The 25,021-nt window shown below is 45.2% G+C and overlaps 1 protein-coding gene across 3 annotated transcripts in view; it reads left to right on the top strand.

The window, feature by feature from the left end:
- Positions 1-25,021, top strand: part of Tnc (tenascin C) — a 62,253-nt gene that overhangs the window by 1,098 nt on the left and 36,134 nt on the right. For 2 of the 3 annotated variants that reach the window (XM_051163164.1, XM_051163157.1), the window contains exons 2-12: positions 1,330-2,739; positions 4,394-4,657; positions 5,455-5,570; positions 6,245-6,401; positions 10,162-10,431; positions 11,814-11,999; positions 12,269-12,358; positions 13,480-13,743; positions 20,141-20,413; positions 20,940-21,212; positions 24,272-24,544. In XM_051163164.1, the coding sequence (XP_051019121.1) occupies positions 1,330-2,739; positions 4,394-4,657; positions 5,455-5,570; positions 6,245-6,401; positions 10,162-10,431; positions 11,814-11,999; positions 12,269-12,358; positions 13,480-13,743; positions 20,141-20,413; positions 20,940-21,212; positions 24,272-24,544 (3,576 nt within the window). The remainder of the gene's footprint in view (positions 1-1,329; positions 2,740-4,393; positions 4,658-5,454; positions 5,571-6,244; positions 6,402-10,161; positions 10,432-11,813; positions 12,000-12,268; positions 12,359-13,479; positions 13,744-20,140; positions 20,414-20,939; positions 21,213-24,271; positions 24,545-25,021) is intronic. The other variant, XM_051163169.1, reaches the window with a different exon arrangement.

The raw sequence follows: 25,021 nt of genomic DNA, 5'->3' as shown, positions 1-25,021 counted from the left end.
GTATATTTTTGTGTGTATATGTCTGTATGCAAGTGTGTGCACATATGGGTGTGTATGCAGCCATGCACTCTTGTATATGTATGCTAAGGCCAGAAGAAGGCATTGGGCATCTTCTCTTGCTTCCTGTCTATTCCTTTGAAGTAGCATCTCTCCTTGAAGCTGGAGCTTGCATTTTCTCAGCCAGTCTAGAAACCAGCAGGTCCCAGTGATCTGTCTGTCTCTATTCACTGGGAGATGAGGTTACAGGCATATGTGAGTCACACAGCTCATAGGAGCTAGGATCTGAACTCTGTTCCTCATGATTATACAGCAAGCACCCATAACTGTGAGCCATCACTCTCCAGTCTTCACTTGGCCAAACATGTTTGCTCCTTAAATCTAGTTCTTAGTTACCCTAAAATATCTGAGAATAACACAATGTTCTTTCTCCCAAAGGCACTCTCTCAAAGAGACTGCTGTGGCCCCATCACTTCATTGTACAAACTCCCAGAGGGGAGTGAGGTTCTCACGGTCCTGCAGAGTTATGTCTTAACACAGTCTTCTTGCACAGTCCTGTGTCCTTAGAAGGCACGTTGCTGCCTGGGGGTGCTGAGTCTGTGGAATCAGGAAGAACGTATTCTAATGCGATGGGACACAATGTGATGATGTGAAGGTGGTAAGGTCAGGACTGTACATACAGCCACCTGTATGTATCAAACATGGTATGTCTTGCAGGATCCTCCCAGCAAGGCTTTGAGATGGGGTTTCACACCCCTCTGTAAATCTAACATCTGTAGTTGTAAATGTGGACCAAACACCACGTGTTAAAGAGGGATCTAGACTCTGCATGGACCTGGTATCTTCACTCTCTCTGGACCCTTAAAGCATCCATTCCAGGGCTTCATTGTCTCTGCTCCCCGAGGTGCTTTAACTCCAACTCAGAAATGATCATCTGTTTCCAGCACTTAGAAAATACTACCAAAATGGAGCTTGATTCCAAGAGTGGACCTGACCACCATATGCAAGGAGTGTTCTAGGACTCTGGGCTTCTGAGAAAGTTTTTAAAGTTTGTCTTTTTTTTTTTTTTAATAAACTAATCCATTTTCTCTCTCTCTCTCTCTACCAACTCCCTTGAGGAAAAATGTACGTGAGAAGACACAGTAGGTTTAATATTAGTGTTGCTTGAATGTAAATGCAAATTCTGTCTGATTTTCTCCATTGAGACACCTGCTCTCCAAGCCAGCTGATGCCTAAGGACACAGCTGAATTTGGGTGAGGTGTCTTTCATTTGAGTGACAAAACACCCTGCTCTGATGGAATTCAGCAAAGAATCTGCTTTCTCCATTGCAGGCCGTCTGGATACCAGGCCCTTCTGCAGTGGCCGGGGCAACTTCAGTACCGAAGGATGTGGCTGTGTTTGTGAACCAGGCTGGAAAGGCCCCAACTGCTCTGAGCCAGAATGTCCTGGAAACTGTAACCTCCAAGGCCAATGCCTTGATGGACAGTGTGTCTGTGACGAGGGTTTCACTGGCGAGGACTGCAGCCAGCTGGCCTGTCCCAATGACTGCAACGACCAGGGCAGGTGTGTGAATGGAGTCTGTGTGTGCTTCGAAGGCTATGCCGGGGTTGACTGCGGCCTGGAGGTCTGCCCGGTACCCTGCAGTGAAGAGCATGGGATGTGTGTGGATGGCAGGTGTGTGTGCAAAGATGGCTTTGCTGGTGATGATTGCAATGAGCCCCTGTGCCTCAACAACTGCTACAACCGCGGGCGGTGCGTAGAGAACGAGTGTGTGTGTGATGAGGGGTTCACTGGTGAGGATTGCAGTGAGCTCATCTGCCCCAATGACTGCTTTGACCGTGGTCGCTGTGTCAACGGCACCTGCTACTGTGAGGAAGGTTTTACAGGGGAAGACTGTGGTAAGCTCACCTGCCCCAACGACTGTCAGAGGCGGGGCCAGTGCGAGGAGGGCCAGTGTGTTTGTGATGAGGGCTTTGCGGGAGCAGACTGCAGTGAAAAGCGGTGCCCTGCAGATTGTCACCACCGTGGTCGCTGCCTCAATGGGCGGTGCGAATGTGATGATGGGTTCACAGGGGCTGACTGTGGGGATCTCCAGTGTCCCAATGGCTGCAGTGGGCACGGCCGCTGTGTCAATGGGCAGTGTGTGTGTGACGAGGGCTATACCGGAGAAGACTGCAGCCAGCGGCGATGCCCCAATGACTGCCACAGCCGGGGCCTCTGTGTACAGGGCAAGTGCATATGTGAACAAGGTTTCAAGGGCTTCGACTGTAGTGAGATGAGCTGTCCCAATGACTGCCACCAGCATGGCCGCTGTGTGAATGGCATGTGCATCTGCGACGATGACTACACTGGGGAAGACTGCAGAGACCGTCGCTGTCCCCGGGACTGCAGCCAGCGAGGTCGCTGTGTGGATGGACAGTGCATTTGTGAGGATGGCTTCACTGGCCCGGACTGTGCTGAACTCTCCTGCCCCAATAACTGCTATGGCCATGGGCGCTGTGTAAACGGCCAGTGCATCTGCCACGAAGGCTTCACTGGCAAAGAGTGCAAAGAGCAAAGGTGCCCCAGTGACTGCCACAGCCAAGGCCGCTGTGAGGATGGCCAGTGCATCTGTCATGAAGGCTTCACAGGCCTGGACTGTGGGCAGCGCTCCTGCCCCAATGACTGCAGCAACCAGGGACAATGCGCCTCAGGCCGATGCATCTGCAATGAAGGCTACACAGGAGGAGACTGCTCTGAGGGTGAGTATCAGCAGGCTGGCACGCAAGCGGTCTTGATGGTGTAGATACCTGATGCCTATCTGAGGATGAGAGTTGGATTTATTAGAACACCAATTCTTTTCATATGTTGTTAGTGTATTCCTATTAAATACACACACTTGCTCTGACCATATGAGGGGGTTGTGGTCAGTCTCTTGGCATTGGGCAACTTGGACTTAAAGGCTCAGAGAAGTGATACTGATATCCACAAGACTCAGGGCTGGTAGACATATTCAAATCTGTCTACTTGATCGATGTTGAGTCTACCATCCAGTGCCCTTTGCTAAATCTTCAGCTTTCCTTCTCTTCTCTGGCTTTGAAACAACAGCAAATAAAGTTCTTCTCTTCTTCCATTTGAACAGAAGTGACGAATCAGCTGGACTGAATAGAAATTGCTATGAAATAATGTGAACTTATTAATGTAGTCAGCTAAAGAATAGCTTCTGGTTACCTGGGAAATAGACCTGGCCCTCATGTTTCCCTTTTGGTGCTAGCTTTATCCAAGGACTATGAGCATCTCCCAAAGGAATACTTTTCCCGGTAATTATCACAAGCAGAGAGATATAGTATGTGTTCAGGAAATATCATCTAAATGAAAACACAACAAAGAACAGAACTCTTACATTCAATGATGGGCTTCTCTGTATTTCTTTCACCCACATATCATGATAAAGAACATCTGTCATAGGAATGAATAAATAGCCCCAGTGTTAGTATGGCTGACTTGTACAAGCTTAGTAAAGGGATGTGAATTCTAAACATGATACAAGCAACCTCAAGAAAACCTCTTGGCCTCGCTCACATCAAAGGAACAAATGGTTAGATGAACCATCTCAGACTAATGCAGAGGGGGAAGACTGAAAGGTCACTTTTCCCTTCCCTGGTCTAAATCTGAGCTAGGACCCAGGAAGTGGAGAAGCAGGAGGGACCAGGTCACATACAATGTCGAAAGCAACACTATTGGCCAGGGACTTGAGCATGAGGGCAAGGGGCTAGTTAATTACAAAGCTACTTCAGGTGGTAAAGGTCTGTAAACTCAGCTATTACAGAGGCCCAGGCAAGAAGATCTCAAGGTCAAGGCTTGCTTGAGCCACAGAGTGCATTCAAGATCAGTCTAGTCAAGACGATTAAAACAGATTGAATGGAATTCTCAGAGAACTAATGGAAATAGAGGGCAGAGGAGGTAATTTGGTTATAGGGAAAGTGACAGGACTCTTTCAATATGTTTCCAATTTATTTATTTTATACCTTATGTGTATCAGTGTTTAGCTAGTATGTATGCATGTGAACCACCTGTGAGCCTCTACCTGCAGATGGTAAAAGAGGACATCAGATCCACTTTAACCAGGGTTATGGGTAGTTGTGAGCCGCCATTTGGACGCTGGGAATGGAACCCTGGACCTCTGCAAGAGCAAAAGTGCTCTAACCACTACATGATCTCTCTAGTCCTTTGACTGACAGAACTCTTACCTAGTATGCACAGGGCCCTAAACTCAAACACCACTAAAATGAAAAGATGAATCATAGCCAGGTTCTGGCTGAGTTCTGAAGGTTAGGAACAACATGTTTCAAGAAGAGATTTAAACCTATAGGATACATTGACCCACCCCCCAACATCTTTTCTTATTCCTCTCAGTGTCCCCTCCCAAAGACCTTATCGTGACAGAGGTAACAGAAGAGACTGTAAATCTGGCATGGGACAATGAGATGCGGGTCACTGAGTACCTCATTATGTATACACCCACGCATGCTGATGGCCTGGAGATGCAGTTCCGTGTGCCTGGGGACCAGACATCCACCACCATCCGGGAGCTGGAGCCAGGAGTGGAGTACTTCATCCGTGTGTTCGCCATCCTGGAGAACAGGAGGAGCATCCCTGTCAGTGCCAGGGTTGCCACCTGTGAGTAGAGTTGCCTGCCCTCGGCCCAGCTGTGTATCACACTTTGTTTTAAGTGTTCAATACATGCTAACACATTTCACCCCCATGAGACAGAGGCGATTGTTAGCCCCATGTACAGATGAGGAAACTAAGACCAGATAGTTTGCCATCTCCTCTCAAACTGCACAGCTTTGACCTGAGCACTCTTGGGAAACTGGGCCTTAACCATCTTACCACCATTGCATAGAGTGCTAGTCTATCAAGTTCTCAGCCTGTTTCAAGTTGTTCCTTTAAGAGTCAGTGTAATTACCTTCATGCCTGAAAAGCAAGCTGCGGCTAGAAACCGGCCCTTACTTGCTTAGTAATAACAACATTGGCCTCTCCTTCCTGGCTGTGCACTGCATGCCAAGATCCAGGCTAGCAGACTTCACTCAGTCCTTGGTGCAGTCCCAAGGACAGACCCAGTTACTGCCTTCTCCCAAGGGGGGAAAAATGAGCTCAGGGTTTTGTGTAAACCTTGTCCAAGGTCACTGTGTTATCAGTGGTGGACTTAGATGCTGGTACAGGTCTGTCTGGTTTCAAATGCTATGCATGCTTTGTTAGTTCAACCATATGACACTGCAAATAGGCAGTCATATGATTAGTCCTAACAGGGATTTTTATATTTTCTCACAGTAGACAGAATGCCAGAAAACCTTTAAGTAGTCCCAAGATTTGGTTACCAACCTCGCAGTGACAGCTGCCCATGTAGCTACATGACCTCTACCAAGGATCTTGCCCTTCCCTTCCTTAGATCCTATTTGCGCTGTTTCTTACAGACTTACCTGCACCCGAAGGCCTAAAATTCAAGTCTATCAAGGAGACATCGGTGGAAGTCGAGTGGGATCCTCTAGACATTGCTTTTGAGACGTGGGAGATCATCTTTCGGAATATGGTGAGGGGCCCCGTGGAGGAGGAGTATTTGACATGGAGGATCCTTAAAGTGGTCAGAAGTTCCTGCAGATTTTATGTTGCTCGGTTTCCTCAACTTTGGGTGGGAGACTGGAGACTACCACTTCGTGTGTTCACATACAGATTTTAAGCAATGCTGGTTTTCCCCTGCTGTTAATAAGTGAAAAAGTGTAGCACTTAGGGATAAGAGCCCAGAGGGATGCAGGGTAAGTCATCCATAGAGGCCAACTTACAAATCGCTGTTTGAAGATAACAGAAACAGAACCGATCTGTCCCGTACAGTCCCTCCTGGCACTTCTCAAATTTGACTAGATCTCCCTAGGCCCCCCAAAAGCAGGTAAATCAGGTTTCTGATTGTCACCCAGGCCCTGTTCCCACTTACCCGTGAGACCATGGGACAATCCACCAGTGGCTACTGACTTGTGCCTCTCACATCGTGACATTTGACAGGGACAGGGTAAATGTAGATGTCTACCGGAGAAAGCAATGAACGCCATAAGCATCTTTCTCCTCTCTGTGCTCTCAGCATCTAACCTCCCAGTCTGCTATGGGGCATAGGAGGCACCTAATAAATAACTGAAACAGCAAGCAGAAATGAATGAGTCAGCGGCATGCATGGCTGTCACTGCCTCTGAATCGTGTGCTTCCATCTTACAGAATAAAGAAGACGAGGGAGAAATCACGAAAAGCTTGAGGCGGCCAGAGACCTCTTACCGCCAAACCGGCCTTGCTCCTGGCCAAGAATATGAAATATCTCTGCACATTGTGAAAAACAACACCCGAGGCCCTGGCTTGAAGAAAGTGACCACAACCCGTAAGTATCAGCCAAGACTCGTGATAGAGCTGACAGTGTCTCCATTGCACCTTCTGGCTGATAGCATGCCCTCTGACATGACATCTGCAACAGGGAGATTTAGCTTACTAATACAAAGTCCATATGGAGGACCTTAAGTGATAATTCTGCAAATCTGTTATTTGGCCTTGGGCCCAGCTGTGTGATGTTTGTCCTTGACATCTTTGTGGACTGGGACTGCTTGGCCTAGACTGGCTCCAGTCCAGGCAGTCACCTGTAATCTTAGCACTCTGGAAACTGAGACAGGAGTATTACCATGAATTGAAGGCCATCCTGGTCTCCATAGTGAATTCCAGGATACTGTAAGTATGGAGTGAGAAGCTGTCTCAAAAAAAAAAAAAAAAATCAAAGCTTAAGAAGACAGTGATTTCTACCCTGGAGGATCTCACCATCAGGTTAGCCTGGGCCTGCTTGCATGGCTGTTGATTAGACTCAAAACAGAAAATTCTGTCACTACTATCAGAGCAAATTCTCAGGCCAGTGCACATATGAGAGACAGAGAAGCAGATGTGTCCCCTTTCTGAAGCTCCTCAAAGTCACATTCTCAGAGACTGTAGATGCAGAAAGAGAAACCAACGAGACGATCACAAGCCATCTTGCACATTATCCCATTCTGTACTAATAGCAAGTCTCCCATGACAGAGGCAAGGCAGGTATGCATGGTATTGTCTCTGAAGAGCAGTGACTAAGCCTTGGAGAAGTTGAGTCACTACCATCCTGCAGTCCAGACAGGCATGACCATGAGTGTAAGCACAGCTGCCTTTAGTGCACTTGCTCCACCAGCTTTGACTTCACTCTGGTTTTTGCAGAATGTCAATTTCATGTCTCAATAGAAACCTAAATAAAAGTCCACTTGAAGGGTTAGTGATACACCAGCCAGAAAAGCGCAGGCTGCACAAACATGGGGACCTGAGTTTAGCCCATAGCACTCACCTAAGGCAGGCATGTAGATAAATGCCTGTAATCCAGAGGAGAGGAATGGAGAAAGGAGAATCTCTGGGTCTTGCTGGCCAGGTCAAGGCTAACCAGACACCCTGTTTCAAAAAGTACGGTGAGCAGTCCCTAAAGAATGATGCCTGAGGTCAGCAAACACACCTACAGAAATATACACACTCATGCATTCTTTCATGCACATCTCTCTCTCTCACACACACACACACACACACACACACACACATGCATACATACACTCATGTGCACACATACAGCTTTTACTTGACGGTAATGCCCTTAGAAATTCTTGGACAGAATAGTATTTAAAACAACGAGAGACTTCAATGAATTGTAACTGAATGTGGTATTTTTCTAACAGGAAACACGTAAAATAATGATAAAGGAACAACAGAGAAAACAATCCTGCCCTGACGTTTAGTAGGAAAATGTCTTACTTTTTTCATTAGAACAGATGTGCCAGCTCTTTGAGAAATCAACTCTTGCTGGCAGGTGGTTGCTGGGAAAGTTAAATCCATTGATGAATGACAAGAAGGAACATCTTGCACTTAGACGCTTGCACATTTTGCATAGCTCAGGGCCAATTCATAGGACCGACTCCTTCATAAGCAAATTGTTTTCCATCCTCCTCACAACAGCTCTCTGTGGTAGGTACGAGGCAGGTACTGACAGGAAAAAAATCATTAGATCACCAGTAAGGCAGAGAAAAGATCAAGGAAATGCTTATCCACTCTTGGCCAAGTACACTGAAGAGTCATTTGACATTTCTTTAAAGTACCCTTTACTCTTTAATCCAAATTTGAGGCTCAGTTGCTTTGTTTTCTGCTTGCTAAAGGACAAGCGCCCAGCCTTGGAAGTTTTCAGAACATGGTGTAAACACCAACAGTGATGGACATGCACTTTGCAGCTCCTTTTGTGGATGTTTCTGAGAATTTTTCAGAATTAAGGAACTTAAGTTTTTGGTGCAAAGTATGTTTAGTTCCTTCTCTCTGGCACCTCAGAAATGTTTATTGTGATCAGTTTGGACACATTAATGCTGGTGAGATCCATCATGCTATGAAGGTGAAGGGATGTGGCCGTCCTGAGTTTAAATTTTTTCTTCACCATTCTTTATCACTTTGGACTATCCCATTTCTTTAAGCTTTCAATCCAATGTTTAGAAAACTGGGTTCATAGCATCTTCTCATGAAGATGTCTTAAGAATGAGGCACAGATGACACAGCACCATGAGACATGGTCAGCACAGAGTAACGTTCACTTTCACTAGTCAAAGAACTCAAAGGTGGGGCAATCAGCATCCTTAACCACACCCAACCTCCATTAATGGTTTTAGGGCTTTATGGATGCAAGACAGTGTCCCTGCCTGTGTAATAGCAGCATTTTTGTAAAGTATTTTGTGGATTCATTAAACACTAGCTGATACATAACCGCTTAAACTTCAAAAATGGGCCACAGAACATCCTCACAATCTATCAAAAATTGGCCCTCTTCTCATACTCTGCATGAGTCCTAACTATTTCTGTTCAAAGGTTCTTATTAGATGTTGAAAGCATAGACTAAACTGCTTTTAAAGAAACACACATTTAATGATCACAAAGGCCAAACAACCATTTCTGAGTGAATGAATCAATCAATCAATCAATGACCCAGTCTAAATGTATCCAAACTGTAAAAACACCTGTGGCAAGATAGTAAGACAAGTATTCCATCACAAAACTCTCTCAGGGCAGTAGCAGCTGTGAGGAAGAGGATGTGTGTACCTGGTTACGAGAGGGATAAAGGAGGCTCCTGGCTAGGCTGTGATGTATAAGAGACAGTTGAAAGAATTAAGAGGAAGGGCTTGGAGAAGAAGGACAATCTCAGGAAAGGAAGCAGAAGAACAGCCTTGGAGGGACTAGGAGGTGAAGAAGCATGAAATTCAGGTGGATGGAACAGGAAGTGCGTTTAGCAGGCTGACACAGGAACACCCAGGATGAGGACAAAAACAGGCAAGGCTTGAAATAGCAGTGATTCTTGCCCTAGTTCTTTTTTTTTTTTTTTTTTTTTTTCAAAAACAACTTTGAGGCTGGCAAGATGGTTCAGCTAGGTTACAAGCCTAATAACCTAAATTCAATCCCCAGCTCCCACATGGTGGAAGGAGAGAAACAAGCCCCAGAAGTTTTCCTCAAAACTCCACATGTTGGCTGTGCAGGTGCATGAAATGTACACACACGTACACACTCATACATACACACAAACATGCACACACACACAGAAACAAAGACACATGCATGCATGCACACATATACATACAGAAACACACAAACACACATACATATACACATAGAGAGAGACAGACACAGAGACACAAAGGAGACACACAGACACACAGATACATACACAGACACATACACACACGTACACACACACACACACACACACATGCACACTCACACACACACACTTTCCTCAGTGCATGAGAAGAGTAGTTGCTAACGGTAATGGCATTGGTAACAGCAGCAAAGGAAGGGCTTTCTTTCATCATGCACCTGCTGTGCCAGGCCCCATTCTAAATGCTTTTAGCATCTCTGTTTTACTATTTGAAAAAGGAAGACAAAAGTCCTCCAGATAGATATCAGGGTCTCTCCTTATAGCTTGCCAGACAGAAACTGAGGCTCCCAAGGACAAAAAGAAAATAAGAGGTCATTATGAGCAAATGTCTACTGTGGTCTGCTGCAAACACCTACCATACTCAGCCCTCTGAAAGCGCTATTCCCCTTACCGGTCACAGGCCTGGATGCCCCGAGCCAGATCGAGGTAAGAGACGTCACAGACACCACAGCACTGATCACCTGGTTCAAGCCCTTGGCTGATATTGACAGCATCGAGCTATCCTATGGCATCAAGGATGTGCCTGGAGACCGCACCACCATTGACCTCACACACGAAGAGAACCAGTACTCCATTGGGAACCTGAGGCCTGACACAGAGTATGAGGTGTCCCTCATCTCCCGCAGGGTGGACATGGCAAGCAACCCTGCCAAGGAGACCTTCACCACAGGTGAGGCGCGGCCCTGCTGACAGGTGCAGAAAGACAGAGCTCTGAGAGTTCTGCCTCCTTCCATCCATGAGTCCTCCAGGGTCATATGACACTGTAGACAGTCAAGAGGGCCTTTCCATCTCTGTGTGCTTATTTAAAATAGGAATTGGTGACTTTTTCAAAGACAAGGGGGTCTAAATAACCTTCTAAAACATACCCAGTCATACATCCACATGCTTGATTATGTGCATATATGTGTACATGCAGGAGGGAGGGACAAAGGAGGGAAGGGAGATAAAAGAGATGACAAGAGGGAAGGACTGGTTTGATATTCTCAGACAAAGTTTCTGGTTAAAATTTGGTGGCTCAGTGTATTCAGGCATTTGTCTGACACCTTAGCAAATGGCATTACTTCAAAGGTGTCCAAATGTCAATTATTTATCCCGTATACCCTTTACAGGAGCTTAGACTTAGTAAGCACTAAGTGATCAGCACTAAGTTGTTAAAACACATTGGCTCGAAAGAGCAGTTTTCACACCCACAGTCCTTTTTGGGGCGCTTTGTATTGCTCTTCAGACACAGAAAATGAAAATGTGCAGCTGATTAAAATGCCACGTATTGATCATTAAGAAAGAAGCCAGGATACTCGCCCAAGGGGCATGTCTCACGAAAGTCTTCACTTACCAAGAAAGTGGGACAGAGGGGAGGACATTGTATTGGGACTTTAGGTGAGAGAAGCATGAGAGAATGGGGAAATAGAAGGATCCAGAGAGTCCTAGAAGCCTATAAGAAGAACATTATGACAGGCAGATCTGGGACCAGGGGTCCTGCTCAAACTATGGCACTAGCCAAGGATTATATGGGCAGTAAACTTCAAATCCCTACCCAGATCTACCCAATGGACAGGACATTCTCCACAGTTGAGTGGAGTGTGGGGTCTGACTTTCACATGAACTCTAGTGTCCCATATTTGACCACATCCCCTGATGGGGAGGCCTGGTGGCACTCAGAGGAAGGTTAGCAGGCTACCAAGAAGAGATCTGATACCCTATGAGCATATACAGGGGGAGGAGGTCCCCCTCAGTCACAGTCACAGGGGAGGGGAGTAAGGGGAAAAGCGGGAGGGAGGGAAGAATGGGAGGATACAAGGGATGGGATAACAATTGAGATGTAATATGAATAAATTAATAAAATATTTTTAAAACTACATAAAAAAAGGAGAAAAAGAAAAAGAAAAAAGAAAGAAGCCAGGCCTATGTTCTTTGTTTATGTATGTTACCAAGACAGGGTGTAACTATGACATTTCTGTTCATTGGCAGATGCCTTTGAAATGTCTGCAACGTCAAATTCTCCTCTCCTTGGACCTAGCATAATGCCAATCTCCCTTTTTTCTTCTTAAATAGGCCTGGATGCTCCCAGGAATCTTCGCCGTGTCTCACAGACAGACAACAGCATCACCTTGGAATGGAGGAACGTCAAGGCAGACATCGACAGCTACAGAATTAAGTACGCACCTATCTCTGGAGGGGACCACACTGAAATCGATGTTCCAAAGAGCCAGCAAGCCACAACCAAAACGACACTCACAGGTGAGCCCTGACCCAGCAATGTTCTGCCTCAGGGGCCCTTGAAGGGACGGAAAACTGCTACCACGTGTCCCTGTTCTGCAACCTTCCAAAGAGAACAAAATAAGCCCAGATTCCATCCGTTGTTCTTACTGCAATTGCATCAAGTTAGCTAGTAACAGGTGATAGCCATAGAAAAATCGCAGTGGCCATGGTCCTGGCCAGGGTCACTTTTATAGTCTTCTGAGAGCCTTCCCTCTTCTAGGCTGATCCCAACCTGCACATTCTTTCAGGTCTGAGGCCAGGAACTGAATATGGAGTTGGCGTGTCTGCTGTGAAGGGAGACAAGGAGAGTGACCCAGCGACCATCAATGCGGCCACAGGTGAGGTGCACGGGAGCACGCATCCCCCGCCCCGACATTGCTGAAGTAGACTGAGTATGCCAGACACAGCTGATGAGAAAAGTTAACTTACAAACTAAAAGTAGAAGGCCAGAGGAGAAATGGGCCACTAGTACTTTGGAGGCCAGATACTTCCATTTAAGAGGACAAAAACAAAAAACATGAGCATACTCCCAAGGGAACGATCCCAACAGAACTCTCTATAGAGGAAAGAGAATAAAGGAATTTGAGAGAGAAAAAAATGGAATCAGACTTTGTAATGCACCTACATTTTTTATTTTGTCAACCTACTCTTTTAAAACAAGCCTGTTTAATTGGTACACACATGGAGGTTTTCACTTGGCACCTGAGAAAATGCCCTCATAGAACAGATATTAAATAACCATATATAGTGCTGCCCAGTGGCTCCCATTCGCATCCGGAAGTGCCAGTCTTGTGTGAAAGCTAGAGATAAAGGACTGGGGACCTTTGTGTCTTTGCTAAAGTGTTTTTCCTAAAATCCACATTTCACAAGGAAAGTACCCCCTCTGCCTCCCACTTCCACTGCTGCAACAACATGCCTTAGACCACGTGGCCTTACGATTAAGAAGAATCTCTTTCCCATAGTCTTGGGGCTGAGGAGGAGATTAAAAGTTGATGCTTATAGAGGACATTTTGTCTTGTCCATTGAGATGTATTTTGTTTCTGTGTTTTCAGGTAACAGAAGGGACTGGGGTCTTTCTGCAGTCTCTGTTGCTAGGCTACTGAACCTAACCACAGGGCCTGCTGATGAGCCACATCTGAATGGCATCCCCTTGGGCATTAGGATTCAATATATTGGTTTTTAAGAGGACACAGTCTACAGTTCATAGTAAAATGGCACCGCAATGTTTTCAAACTCGCTTTTGAGCTCAATAGTCTGTATCTTGAAATGGCTTTGTTGAGTGGCATTTCATACTTTGATAAAACACTGTAGTATTTTTAATTTTCCTCAAATCCCAATGGGTAGTGTGCAACAGCACCTGTCTATCAAAGTTGATGTGAATTGGGTAACCATCCTGCAGGTACCTAACTCCTCAGGGCACATTCAGCCTAAAGCAGACCCCTCATGATTCTCTCTCCAGAAATTGATGCACCCCAGGACTTTCAGGTGTCTGACGCCACACAAGACAGTCTGACTTTATTCTGGAAGACTCCGCTGGCCAAGTTTGATCGTTACCGCCTTAACTACAGCCTCCCTACAGGCCAGTCAATGGAGGTCCAGCTGCCAAAAGATGCCACCTCCCATGTCCTGAAAGACTTGGAGCCAGGGCAAGAATATACTGTCCTCCTCACTGCTGAGAAGGGCAGGCACAAGAGCAAGCCTGCACGTGCTAAGGCATCCACGGGTAGGTCACCCTGGGCTCCCCTAAGCCCTCCACTAACTGTGGGTGGTGGAGCTTTAAGGCAGCCAGGCTGGACTGGAATGTGATGCCCAGAGCAAAAACATGGTCCTTTCTCACCCCATGAATCCTCTCTGCCTAGTGGCTTTCTTGTCTTTTGTGAGATTGACTTCCTCCTGTCGGTCAACTGGCTGAACCAAGTTCCCTCACCCTCACTGAGAAATGCTGACTTTTAAGCATTTCTAACTAGGAGAGTGTAAACCAGGAGCTGTGTTTGTCTGTTTTGTCTCTTGTTGCTGCTTAATTTTAGAGTGGAATTTTTTAAATTCCTTATTTCTCTTCTTTAATCTAATGACAGTGTTCCTTTTCCGTTTTAAAGGTGCTCAGGATGTTGGGAGTAATTGTTTGAACATCTTCCTTGGAGTGTTTTTATTCCAGGTCTCTTATTGTCCTCCAAATGGCCCAGGAGAGTTGCACTTGGTCCAGAGGCTGCCACAGCACCCTTATCACTTTATTTCTAGTCATACGGAGGCTCCTGGTTTGCCCTGGTGGTCCCTGGGCTCCTTCCAGTCCTGTTAACCTGCTCACCCACTGATCTTCCTTCCTGTCACATTTCTTCAGGGACTGAGCTGAAGAAAGAATCTGGTGACAAAAATGGTCCTTCCAGTATGAAACATGACACATTCAATTTTAGCCACTGAGTTTTCAAGATTCTTTGAGTTTTGGCAAGTGATATTCTTAGCGTCCAATTTCATTAGCACGCATGTATTAGACAACTACTGCATATATTACACTGTGCAGGTGCTTGAGGAAAAGTGTGCCCCGTGATCATCATGGCCTAGTTGACTTCAACACACCTTCTCAGAGTTTTTTTTTGGGGGGGGGGACTAGAATATGTGAGTATCAAATAAAGAGATCAGGAGGCTCAGGGGGTCATTGGTGCTGGTCACATAACAGATGTCACCCAACTGAGCCTCAGTAATCTGAAAGGGAATTGACAATGGGACAATTTAGAAATGCCGTGCAGGGCCTATGTTACTTATTAATATCTTCAACCAAATACAACAGAATTCTCAAATATCAGCCCCTCACCCCCAAATTAAACGAATCTGCCACCAGGTAGTATAAGAGAGAGCATAATAATTTCAAATTGTTGAGAATCCAGGCTGCTTCTGTCTTTCTATCCCACCATTTTTAGGATTTGACTCTTGTTCTCAAAACGAGGTCAATGTCACAATATAGATGTCACAATCCATGTTCTTGGCAGCAGAAAGGAGGTTGAGCCAAAGCTCAAAGCTCCAAACCATGGACTTTTCTCCAGATGTTATCAATCACTTCTCTTACATCTCATTGGCTATTCTCATGTAACATGAGAAGGGGAGTCTCCTAGCAGGTCATGGTAAATCACAGTTATTTTTAAGGAAAATAGAAAAGTTTGTGAGACAAAAGAGCAGTCTCTAATCAAGTGTGAAATGGGGGCAGTGGTTAATTCTGTGAACAATGCAGACTGCTTCCCACTGAGCTGTGAGCAGCCCTTGGAAGGAAAAGTTAATCAAAGGTAGGGAAGTAAAATCAAAGGAGTTAGATCCTTATAGCCCAACTTTAATAAGCCAGCTTCACAGAGGTTTATTATAATGTGCCAAGGGATAAAAGGGGAACCAGAAATTTAAGAAGAAAGAAAACTCCCTCCTCCCTCCTCCCTTCTCCTTTTCTTCCCTCCTCTTTCCTCTTTTCCAAAATCATTAGCTCAACCACCAGGAGGAGGAAACTCCAGATGTTACAAAAATAATGCTTCTTATCTGTGGGTACTGGGGGGGGGGGGGGGGGGAATTTGTGGCCTTCATGTGTTTTCTCCAAGGAACCCCCATGTTTTAGGACAGTAGTGGCCCAAGTGCAGAAGGCTTTTATGACATGACACTGTATTGAAAGCATGGATAATCTTTCCACCCATCATACACCTGTGTGGCTAGCACCTTTCCATGGCCTGGGTGGGTGGCCCTTCAGAGTCCAGCCTCTCTGGTCTAACATCCATTACTTGGCCATCAGGTGGCAGTCACCCTGTATGTCCACTGAGCCTGCCACCACCACCAGGCCTGTGCTCCTGCTGTTGTACTCTTCTCCCTGTTCCGCACTCAGCATTCTCTCTGGTCTCACACATTTCAAGTGTTGTTCAAATCAAGGGCATCCTCTGCACATTCTGTGAAAGGTTCCTACCGTGGCCCAGCCCTGCTGCTGCTCCAACGTTCCTTGGATACCTAGTGACCCGAGAATGGGCAGTGACACCTCATTGTCCCTGGCCTCCTCCTACCCATCAGCGGAATGTAGGGACAATATCCTTTGTCTACTGCTGCCTGAAACATACCAAAGCCATGGTGAACATCTGCAGAGATCCAGCTGCTCTGGGGCCTAGCAGTACCACATTTTGTTTTCTCCTTTTTGTCCTTCCCTGCTTTAGCAGCTGTTTAGCACCTTTCAGGACTAAGGGCCAGGGTAGTCATTCCCTGGGAATTCCTTAAGTTAATTTGAGTGACAAAAAAAGAGAGAGAGTACGAAAGAAGGAAGGAAGAGAAAGATACAAGGAAGGTGGGGTGGGGAGAAAAACATGCTTCTTTCCAGCAAGGAAGAAAACCAGTATGTTTTAGCCATATTCTCTTTACCCTTGTCCTCCTCCCAACCCTCCCATCCTCTCCTCTCCTCTTTCAGTTTTTCCTCTTCTTCTTCTCCTCTTATATTCTCATTAACAAAATTCTGCCCAAAGCCAAGGCTATGAGTTCATTGTGAGCAATAAGAGACATAAAGGCAGGCAATACGCAGAAGCCAAGGACCATGCAGCATATTTCCACAGCAACCTAAGACTCAATAGTGTCTCACATAAATTTAGGAGACAGAAAAAAATGATGTTTTCTTCCTAGCTTTGGATATTAGAGAACATTTTGCTCCGATTTACCATTTTGGGTTTTTTTTTTTTTATGGAGCACTCTAAAGTTTACTCAAATATTTATCCTTTCAATGCACATTTATTTAATCTACTATTACATGTTGTGAGTCAGACAGAATAGGGGGATACTGAGGATAAAGCAATACTAGAAACAGTGCACTGCAGTGAGGAAGACAAAGGAAGTAGCTCAGCTGTTACAGAGGTAGGGAGGAGCCACAGAAAGATAGAAGGACAGGTCTCCATCACATACCTGCCAAAGGGGACAAAGCGCTCAGAGAAGTCTCAGAAGAGGAGCTACTTGGCTCAGTCCTCACAGAGCAAAAGATGCAGCAGGCAATTATTGAAGGAGGGACTATGAAGCTGTGTATGAGTGGGGGAAGGTGCAGTGCAGTGTCACTTCAAGCGGGTGGAAGAGCTTCTAAGAGGCTCTGGACCAAGGGATGTTCTGTAGCCATGAAACAAGCTTGGTCCTGCTGTGTGCCCACATGGAAGAACAGCAGGATCTAAGGCTTCCAGGCTCATGAGAGGCTTTAGCTTTATTATTGGTAGCTACTAATACACACCAGAAAGCTGCAAGGAAGCCAAGACTTTGTATTTCAAAGCTTTTTATCACTAGACAATGAGTTTGGAGCCATTTACAGCATCATTGTGGTCTTAGGACTGATACTGAATCTTCCCCTTGCTGTGAAGAATCACTCTCTCAAACACAAAGCAATTTGGGCTTTGCATCTTGACAGCCAGCGATCAGCATCTTTCCAGTGGTGGAATCTGAGGAGCTGAAGACACGGCCAAAAAATTCCTCAGTGCAGCTGCTCAGCCCACTATCAGCACAGATGACAGGAGATTTGGAAAGTCTGATCGCCTAGGTCCCCTGACATTACTCAGAGGGTAGATTCCAAAGCGCAGCTGTGAGAGAATGACAATGGTCTTTTTCATGGTGGCACGCCAGGAAAGCTGGGGTGCAAGGAGACAATGGGAAGCCTTGCCTGCTGGTGCAATGAACACACAAGTACGTCATTTACCCCGGAAACGGTGAGTCAGCGCTTATGCACAGCTTCCCAGGCCCCTCTTCAATAATTGCCTGCTGCATTTTTATTCAGAGCACTCCTCTACCCTTCTCCCATAACTCTCATTTCTCCGTCATTTGTCTAAGTTTATTAGTGGAAGTTTCGCTTCCACTTACCTGAGCACGTGTCAGGTGGTCAGGTCAAGATGGTATGCCAACAGCATCCATTGTAAATATGACCACCCAGCACTCTCACGGAACGAGCCGTAGATCTTTCTTGATCTGCCTATGAAAAGGAAGAAAAGTGGAGAAGCTGAGCATCACAATTATTGCTGTTTATCGATGGAAGCAGCATTATGGGATAGTTCTCTCAACTTTGAGAAGAGGTAAAGCCCAGTGTAAGAGTCATGAAGTTGGAACATCAGGGACAGATAAAATCTGAAGTCTAGAGATGAGATGAGTCCCCACAGGAAGAGCCTCACTCTAACAGGTTGCTCCTCTTCTCTCTGTATCTGTGGGCACTTTAACAGCTTCATGCAGGATGACCTATAATCTCCTCCTCCCCCCTTCACATTAGGCAACTCCCCATAGACTATATGCAGCCTCACACTTCTGAAATCCTTTTCATGGCAAACAATATGGTTTATTTCTCAATTAGAGAGAAGGTTAAGAGAAATACCTGGAGAGGAAAGGGAGTGACTCCATTCTTGCCATTATGCAGATGCTCAATGCCAGCTATCTCTGGTTAATGGCTTTTGTACAGCAGGAGAAGAAAAGAAAAAAGAGAAAAATGAAAAGGTTTTGTTAGGTTTTTTGGTTGTATTTCAGTTCAGGGTGCTTTTTGCTTGCTCAGGTTTTATTGGTGGTTTGGTGTTTGTTACATCTCTTTGGAGGCCCTAGTTCCGCCTTCACAAGGGCACACAGGTTAAAGAGTAACTGACACACTTCATTTCTCCCAAATCCATACATGTCACCTTGAGTCTGAACTCTCCCTCTCACAGAGAGCATGGGTGGTGCTTTAGAATTAGGCATGTGCTCCAAGACATGAATTTGGGTTAAAAGAAGAATCTAGAGACTGTACTCAGGATCAGGAGTTACAAATAGATATTTTCTATAGAAGGCCAGATGATAAATCCTCTAGACACTGGAGAGCAGGCACAGTCTCTGCGACAGTTACTCAGCCTTGCTGTCTCAACTCAAAAGCAGCCATCGATCATGTAAAAGAGAAACTGTGTGGCTCCATTCTACAAAAACTCCATTTTTAACACAAAAATCTGAATTTCACCTGACTTCCATGCATCATGAAATATCGCTCTTTGGATTTATTTATCTTTAACCAACAATTTCTGAGTGTAAATATTGTATCAGCCTTCTGATGCTCAAACTAGGCATCAGGTCAGACGTAGCCCACTAGTTTGTCCTAGTTTATATACTCGTGTCCTAGGTTAAAATACATTTCTAAAAAAAAAAAAAATGAAGCATTGTAACTGCAGTAATGTGGGATAGTTTGGAAACTTGAATGAAATCAGTTTTATAAAAGCGGTGGGTTCTTCCTGCTGAATGACTGACCTCTGTCATTTCACAAGCTAGCGCTTTCAAGTTAAAAGGCTGTTTTCATAGTCATATAAGGCTCATTTGAAACCAGGAGCCATGTAAACAGGAAGAATCGCTTGTTCTTTCAAAGGAGAAGAAGCAGTTTCTACCCTCCCACTTTCAGGATAGGGTTGCAGAGAGATGCTTTGGCTGTAGGTCATGCAGAGTCCACTTAAACTCAGCCCAAGCAAAAGACCCCCTGAAGGCAGATTCAAACAAGGGAGGCTGTGCCCACATCTCTGTGTTCAGAAGACAAAGATAATGTTCTATTAAAGCAGATTCTAGCTGGCTTATTTCCAATTCCCAAGGAATGGCCTTTCAAAAGCATGTCACCTGTCTCAGTTCAGCCACACCAGTAAAGTTCACTTATCTCTCCTCTGCTGAAGTGGTTTTTAAAAACTGATCTAAAACCCAGAAACTGAAAAGTCCAAAATGAACTCTAACAGACCTTCTAGGAGAGGCCAAGACAGCACAAAAAGAAAAGAAACCTAAGCAGATCTAAGAGGCTACAAAAAGCAGAGTGCTGGGAAAAGACCCAAGACCAGCTGAGGTCAACTCCTTATAATGACAACCACTTTGCCTACTGGAAACTGAGGCACAGAGCCTCACTAACACATCAGTACAGTTTTCCCTAGGACACTTGTCAATAGGAAAATACATTTCCAAAAGAGAACCCAACTGTACAAAGGCAAGATCAGTGCTGTACTAACCTAATGATTGCATTTTTATAGGGACAGCACTGCTGGGGATGCAGTGACAGCAGCTCGGTACAGACTCTACAGCCTTGGCCAGTGGATTTACGAGGTTCCTAAAAGGCAAGCGTTTGAGAAATCGTATAACTAACTTTTGTTTCTGTCATTGCTCAGAAGAAGTGCCGTCCCTGGAAAATCTGACGGTGACTGAGGTCGGCTGGGATGGCCTCAGACTCAACTGGACCGCAGGTGAAGGAGCCTATGAGTACTTTGTCATTCAGGTGGTGGAAGCCAACAAGGTCGAGGCTTCTCATAACTTCACAGTACCTGGTAACCTTCGTGCCACAGACATCCCAGGTCTCAAGGCTGCCACTCCCTATAGAGTCTCCATCTACGGGGTAGCCCAGGGCTCTAGAACACCAGTGCTCTCTGCTGAGACCTCCACAGGTACTTTCTGTCTTCATATCTGAAGCTTCTGTTTCTTTCCAACAGGAAACTGCCTAAGTATAACAGCACACAATTAATTTTAGTATGGCCTTGTTTAGCCACAAGCTGCAGTGACACGGAGTCTGATGCTGGATAGCCAGGTCATCAAATGACACAGTTCTAGGGCCATTTTAACATTTCATATAAACCTCATACTGATACTGTATGGACTCCATCATCTAGGACAGACCACATAAACCAAGGATGGTGACACCTCATTAAGAGGTGATTAAATGCTACAATCATAAGAAAATTAGCTACAGAATTACTTCCTCAACTCTCTGAAGTTTAGGACAATTCCTTGGTAAGCTAAGAGACCAAACATTTTCCTACACTACTCTTCCATTCTTTCCACAGTCTAAAAAGATGTACAAAGTGTGTTTATCTAACAAATGTCATGTTTCCAGGGGACGTAACACCTGCCCTTGTGTTCAAGATTCTATATATCCTACAATGAAATTGAAATGCCTTCTTTGTCCTTCTCCAGGGAAAACTCCTAATTTGGGAGAGGTCACGGTGGCTGAAGTGGGCTGGGATGCCCTCAAGCTCAACTGGACTGTTCCAGAAGGAACATATGAGAACTTTTTCATTCAGGTGCTAGAGGCTGACACAGCCCAGCTTGTCCAGAACCTCACAGTCCTTGGAGGACTGAGGTCAGTGGACTTGCCTGGGCTCAAAGCAGCCACTCGCTATCACATCACCATCCAAGGGGTTGCTCAGGACTTCAGCACGGCCCCTCTCTCTGTTGAAGTCTTGACAGGTATTCCAGACTCATTCACTCCTTTCCTCCAATCCCTGTCTTGGCTCGAGAGTGATCCAATCTCTAAGCGGGGTTTAGCCCCTTCCATGTTGGGGAAAGACTGGTGAATCACTCTTGCTTCTTTCCAAATGTCATATCCCTTATTAGGCCAGGCCCTGCTCTTAGCCTCGCAGCCAGTTCTATGGAAAATTCCACCTACTCTTCTTTTACAAAAGTAAGAGGTGACTTCTCTTGAAAAGTACGTTTCAATTATAATATCTAAGAAGCTTGAAAGAACAATTTGTAAGGGAAAAATAAAGTCACTCTGAGCTCAGTTTAAGAATGCTTAAGAGCTTTCCATAGCCCTATTGGTATGCCAAGAATGGACGTTTTGAGCAATTCCAAACACTACCTTTCATTCCCAAAGGCTGAAAGAAAAACTTGGCTTTAATGCCAACAGCTGGAGTGTGCTCAGTATTGCAGTAAAGCATGATCTGTAGTCAACACTAACCAAATAGCTTGTCCTAACTTCAGCTAAACCCCATCTTACCTGAACCCCAGAGTTCATTTTCCTATTTTCAGGAACTCTGTCTCTCTGTGTCCTTGTGCAGAGGAGACTCCAGGCCTGGGAAACCTCACAGTAATTTGACATAGCTGGGGTACTCTCAAACTGGACTGGATCACAACAGACAGGACTTATGACCAGTTTATCTCTTGAGTCCAGGAGGCTGGTCAGGCACCATTCCTAGTATCCTGTGCTCCAATGAAATCCTAGGCCCCCGGGCTGGAACTTCTTACACAGTCTCCCTGCATGGCAAAGTCAGGGGCCTCCACACTAAACCACCAGCTGTATAAGTTATCACAGGTGCATGATCCTCCTGGACAAGAGAGTGCTATATGCCAGTGATAAATGCTGTCCCTGGAGTAGGTAAAATTCGTCATAGGTAAGAGGTCTTACCTGAACATGATTCAGGTGACAAGAATCTGTGACTTAGCAGGTCTAAGCTACAGTTTCATATTATTGGCTGACTATTATTTCTGAATGAATTGCTTTGCATCCCTGGTCCTTCCTTTCTAATCTTTGGATTAAAAATATACCCCTGCTTTAGAACTCTGCCATGAGCAGTGGGTGAACTGAGAAAACGTGGCAAAGTGCTCATCATTTAGCCAGTGTTGAATAGTAAACAACTAAGTGCATAGTTGTATAGTTCAGGGTTCTCTAAAGAAGCAGAACTTATAGAATGAAGATACATATGAATATATTGGGATTTACTATTATATCCTAATAAATCCCATTTATACATGCACACACATTTCAGCTATAAGGAACATGACTATGATCATTTACCTAAGTTGCCCAGGCTATCACTTTACCTTATTTCCCAGACTGTATTGAGATAAAACAAAGGACCTCTGGGATATGTGATCTGGTTTGAGGATGCCGATGACCTACATTTGTAGTCTATGAGCTTTGGTCTGTAGCAGCATAGCTCCTTTACTAAATGGAATTTCCCAGTGAAGTATTCCATGCAGCAGATAAACGGTTCTCACTAAGTGCACCTTGGTCCCCAGACCTTTCCAAAAGGAAGCCCTGGGTCTTGTAAGACACCTTCCTCAAAGGATCCTAAGATAATTCTTGAGAACAATAATTATATACTTAAAAAAATCTAAGACCTCTGCAACTTCTAATTCATGGCTGCTTCTGCTTTAAGAAGCTGGGGAGATATGGGATGAGTTCAGTTTGTAAAGGACTTGCCTCTCAAGCATGAAGACCAGAGTTCAATCCTCAGCACCTGCATAAGGATGCAGAGGTATATATCCTTATAATACCAACTGAGGAGAGGGGCCCAAGAGGATCTCTGATGCTCGCTGGAGAGCCAGTCTAGGTGAATTGGTGTGCTCCAGATTCAGTGAGAAACCCTGTCAAAAACTAATGTGGGGCATGATTGAGGAAGACACTTGATGCCAGCCTCTGGCCTCCTGTACATCTCAACACACCTCTACATAGATATAAACTCTCCCCCGCCCCCCCGACACACACACACACACACACATATACACATTAGAGGCTGAGACTATACTGCATCCAAAACAGTGAATTTTTCCATACCCCAAGGTATTTCAGACTTTCTTAATCTGCAATAACTGACCACATGAAATATCCTTTTCATACAGCAGAACAAAACTAATAGTGGGTCCCGCTTTGCACATTTACTAAGCAACACATAGTCACTCTTAGTTAAAAGTGAGCATGTTCATTTCACATAGCTGAGCTTTGTGATCCAGCCATGCTTCATGGCAAGGGTTAAGAAGGTGGGAGAGTGAGAGCCAAGCCAAGAATCTATTGTGTAATCCCATGTCCTTGAAAGCTGAGAAAAGCTCAGAGATAAACCAGAGCGCCTGTCAGAACTTGGGACTGTGCATGATTCAGAAGCCCAAGAACAGAGCAGGTAGCCAGGCACAAGATGATCTCTAACCTCAAGTAATAAAATGAGGCAGTTGAGCCTTTCTCTCATGGCTGGGATGTTCCAAAACACATCAACAGGCTTTATTTTTAAAGTTGCCATTTAGCAGATGTGTTCTGTTCTTCATGTAATTGAAGATATTGGTAAATATCATGTAATCCCAGAACCTAATGAGAAGGTACTGTAAGTTCTATTTAAAACCAAAGGCTCAGAGAAAAAAAAGATGCCCAAGCAATATTGCTTGCCAGTATTGGTGGCAGAATCCTAAGCCAGGTCTGTGGACCTCCAAACACTGGGTTTTTAACTACTCCTATTTCCTTTCCCACCTCTACAACCCTATCTTTTCCCTGCTGCCATTAGCCACTGGCTATCCAGTCCCAGAGAGTTCCAAGGAGGCATGATGCAAATTTTCCTTTCCTGACTCTTTTCACCTCTTCAGCAAAACTATAACCAGAGTAGAAACCCAAATACAAAAATCCCCAGAGACCAGGGGTGACCAAAACTGAAACAAAGCATCCTTTCTCTCCCCTTTTGCTTTCCTGGAGTAGGGTCAGGGGCATTTGGCTTTTTTTGCTTAGTTTGCCACACTGACAGAAAATTCTCTGCCTTCCTTAGAAGAGCTCCCACACCTGGGAGGCTTATCCGTGACTGAGGTCAGCTGGGATGGCCTTACACTCAACTGGACCACAGACGATCTGGCCTATAAGCACTTTGTCATTCAGGTGCAGGAGGCCAACAATGTGGAGGCCACTCAGAACCTCACAGTGCCTGGCAGCCTCAGGGCTGTGGACATCCCAGGCCTCAAGGCTGCCACCCTGTATAGAGTCTCCATCTATGGGGTGATCCAGGGCTATAGAACACCGATGCTCTCTGCTGACACCTCCACAGGTATCTCCTCACATGTCTATGCTCATTCCTCGTGGCTCCCTGCATATTCTCTCTCTCTCTCTCTCTCTCTCTCTCTCTCTCTCTCTCTCTCTCTCTCTCTCTCTCTCTCTCTCTCTCTCTCTCTCAGCAAGGGCAAAATGCTTTTCTTGCATGATGCATTCTCAGAACCCTCTCTGTGAGCTGTTCCGCATCCCAGTGCCTTGGCCACAGCAATGATGAGCCATGTAAGATACTGATGCTTTTGGCCTCCCTCCAGCACTGACTCTTTTTACTTACCTGGCCAATCCTACAATGACATCTTTGCATGATGGACTCTGTTTGAAGAACCAGACATTGGTTTTAACTCCTATCTCTAAGTCTGGCAGAGAACCAAATTCCCATCCTCCCCACATGTAAATTTTGATGGAGCACAGATGATTTATTTTAGAGACTCTTTTGCTGTTTGAAAACAATGCAGAATTATCGCTTGTGGAGATG

This window comes from Acomys russatus, chromosome 2 (genome assembly GCF_903995435.1).
Source record: "Acomys russatus chromosome 2, mAcoRus1.1, whole genome shotgun sequence".
In the NCBI taxonomy this organism is placed as follows: domain Eukaryota; kingdom Metazoa; phylum Chordata; class Mammalia; order Rodentia; family Muridae; genus Acomys; species Acomys russatus.
This window is presented reverse-complemented; position numbering and strand designations above follow the sequence as displayed.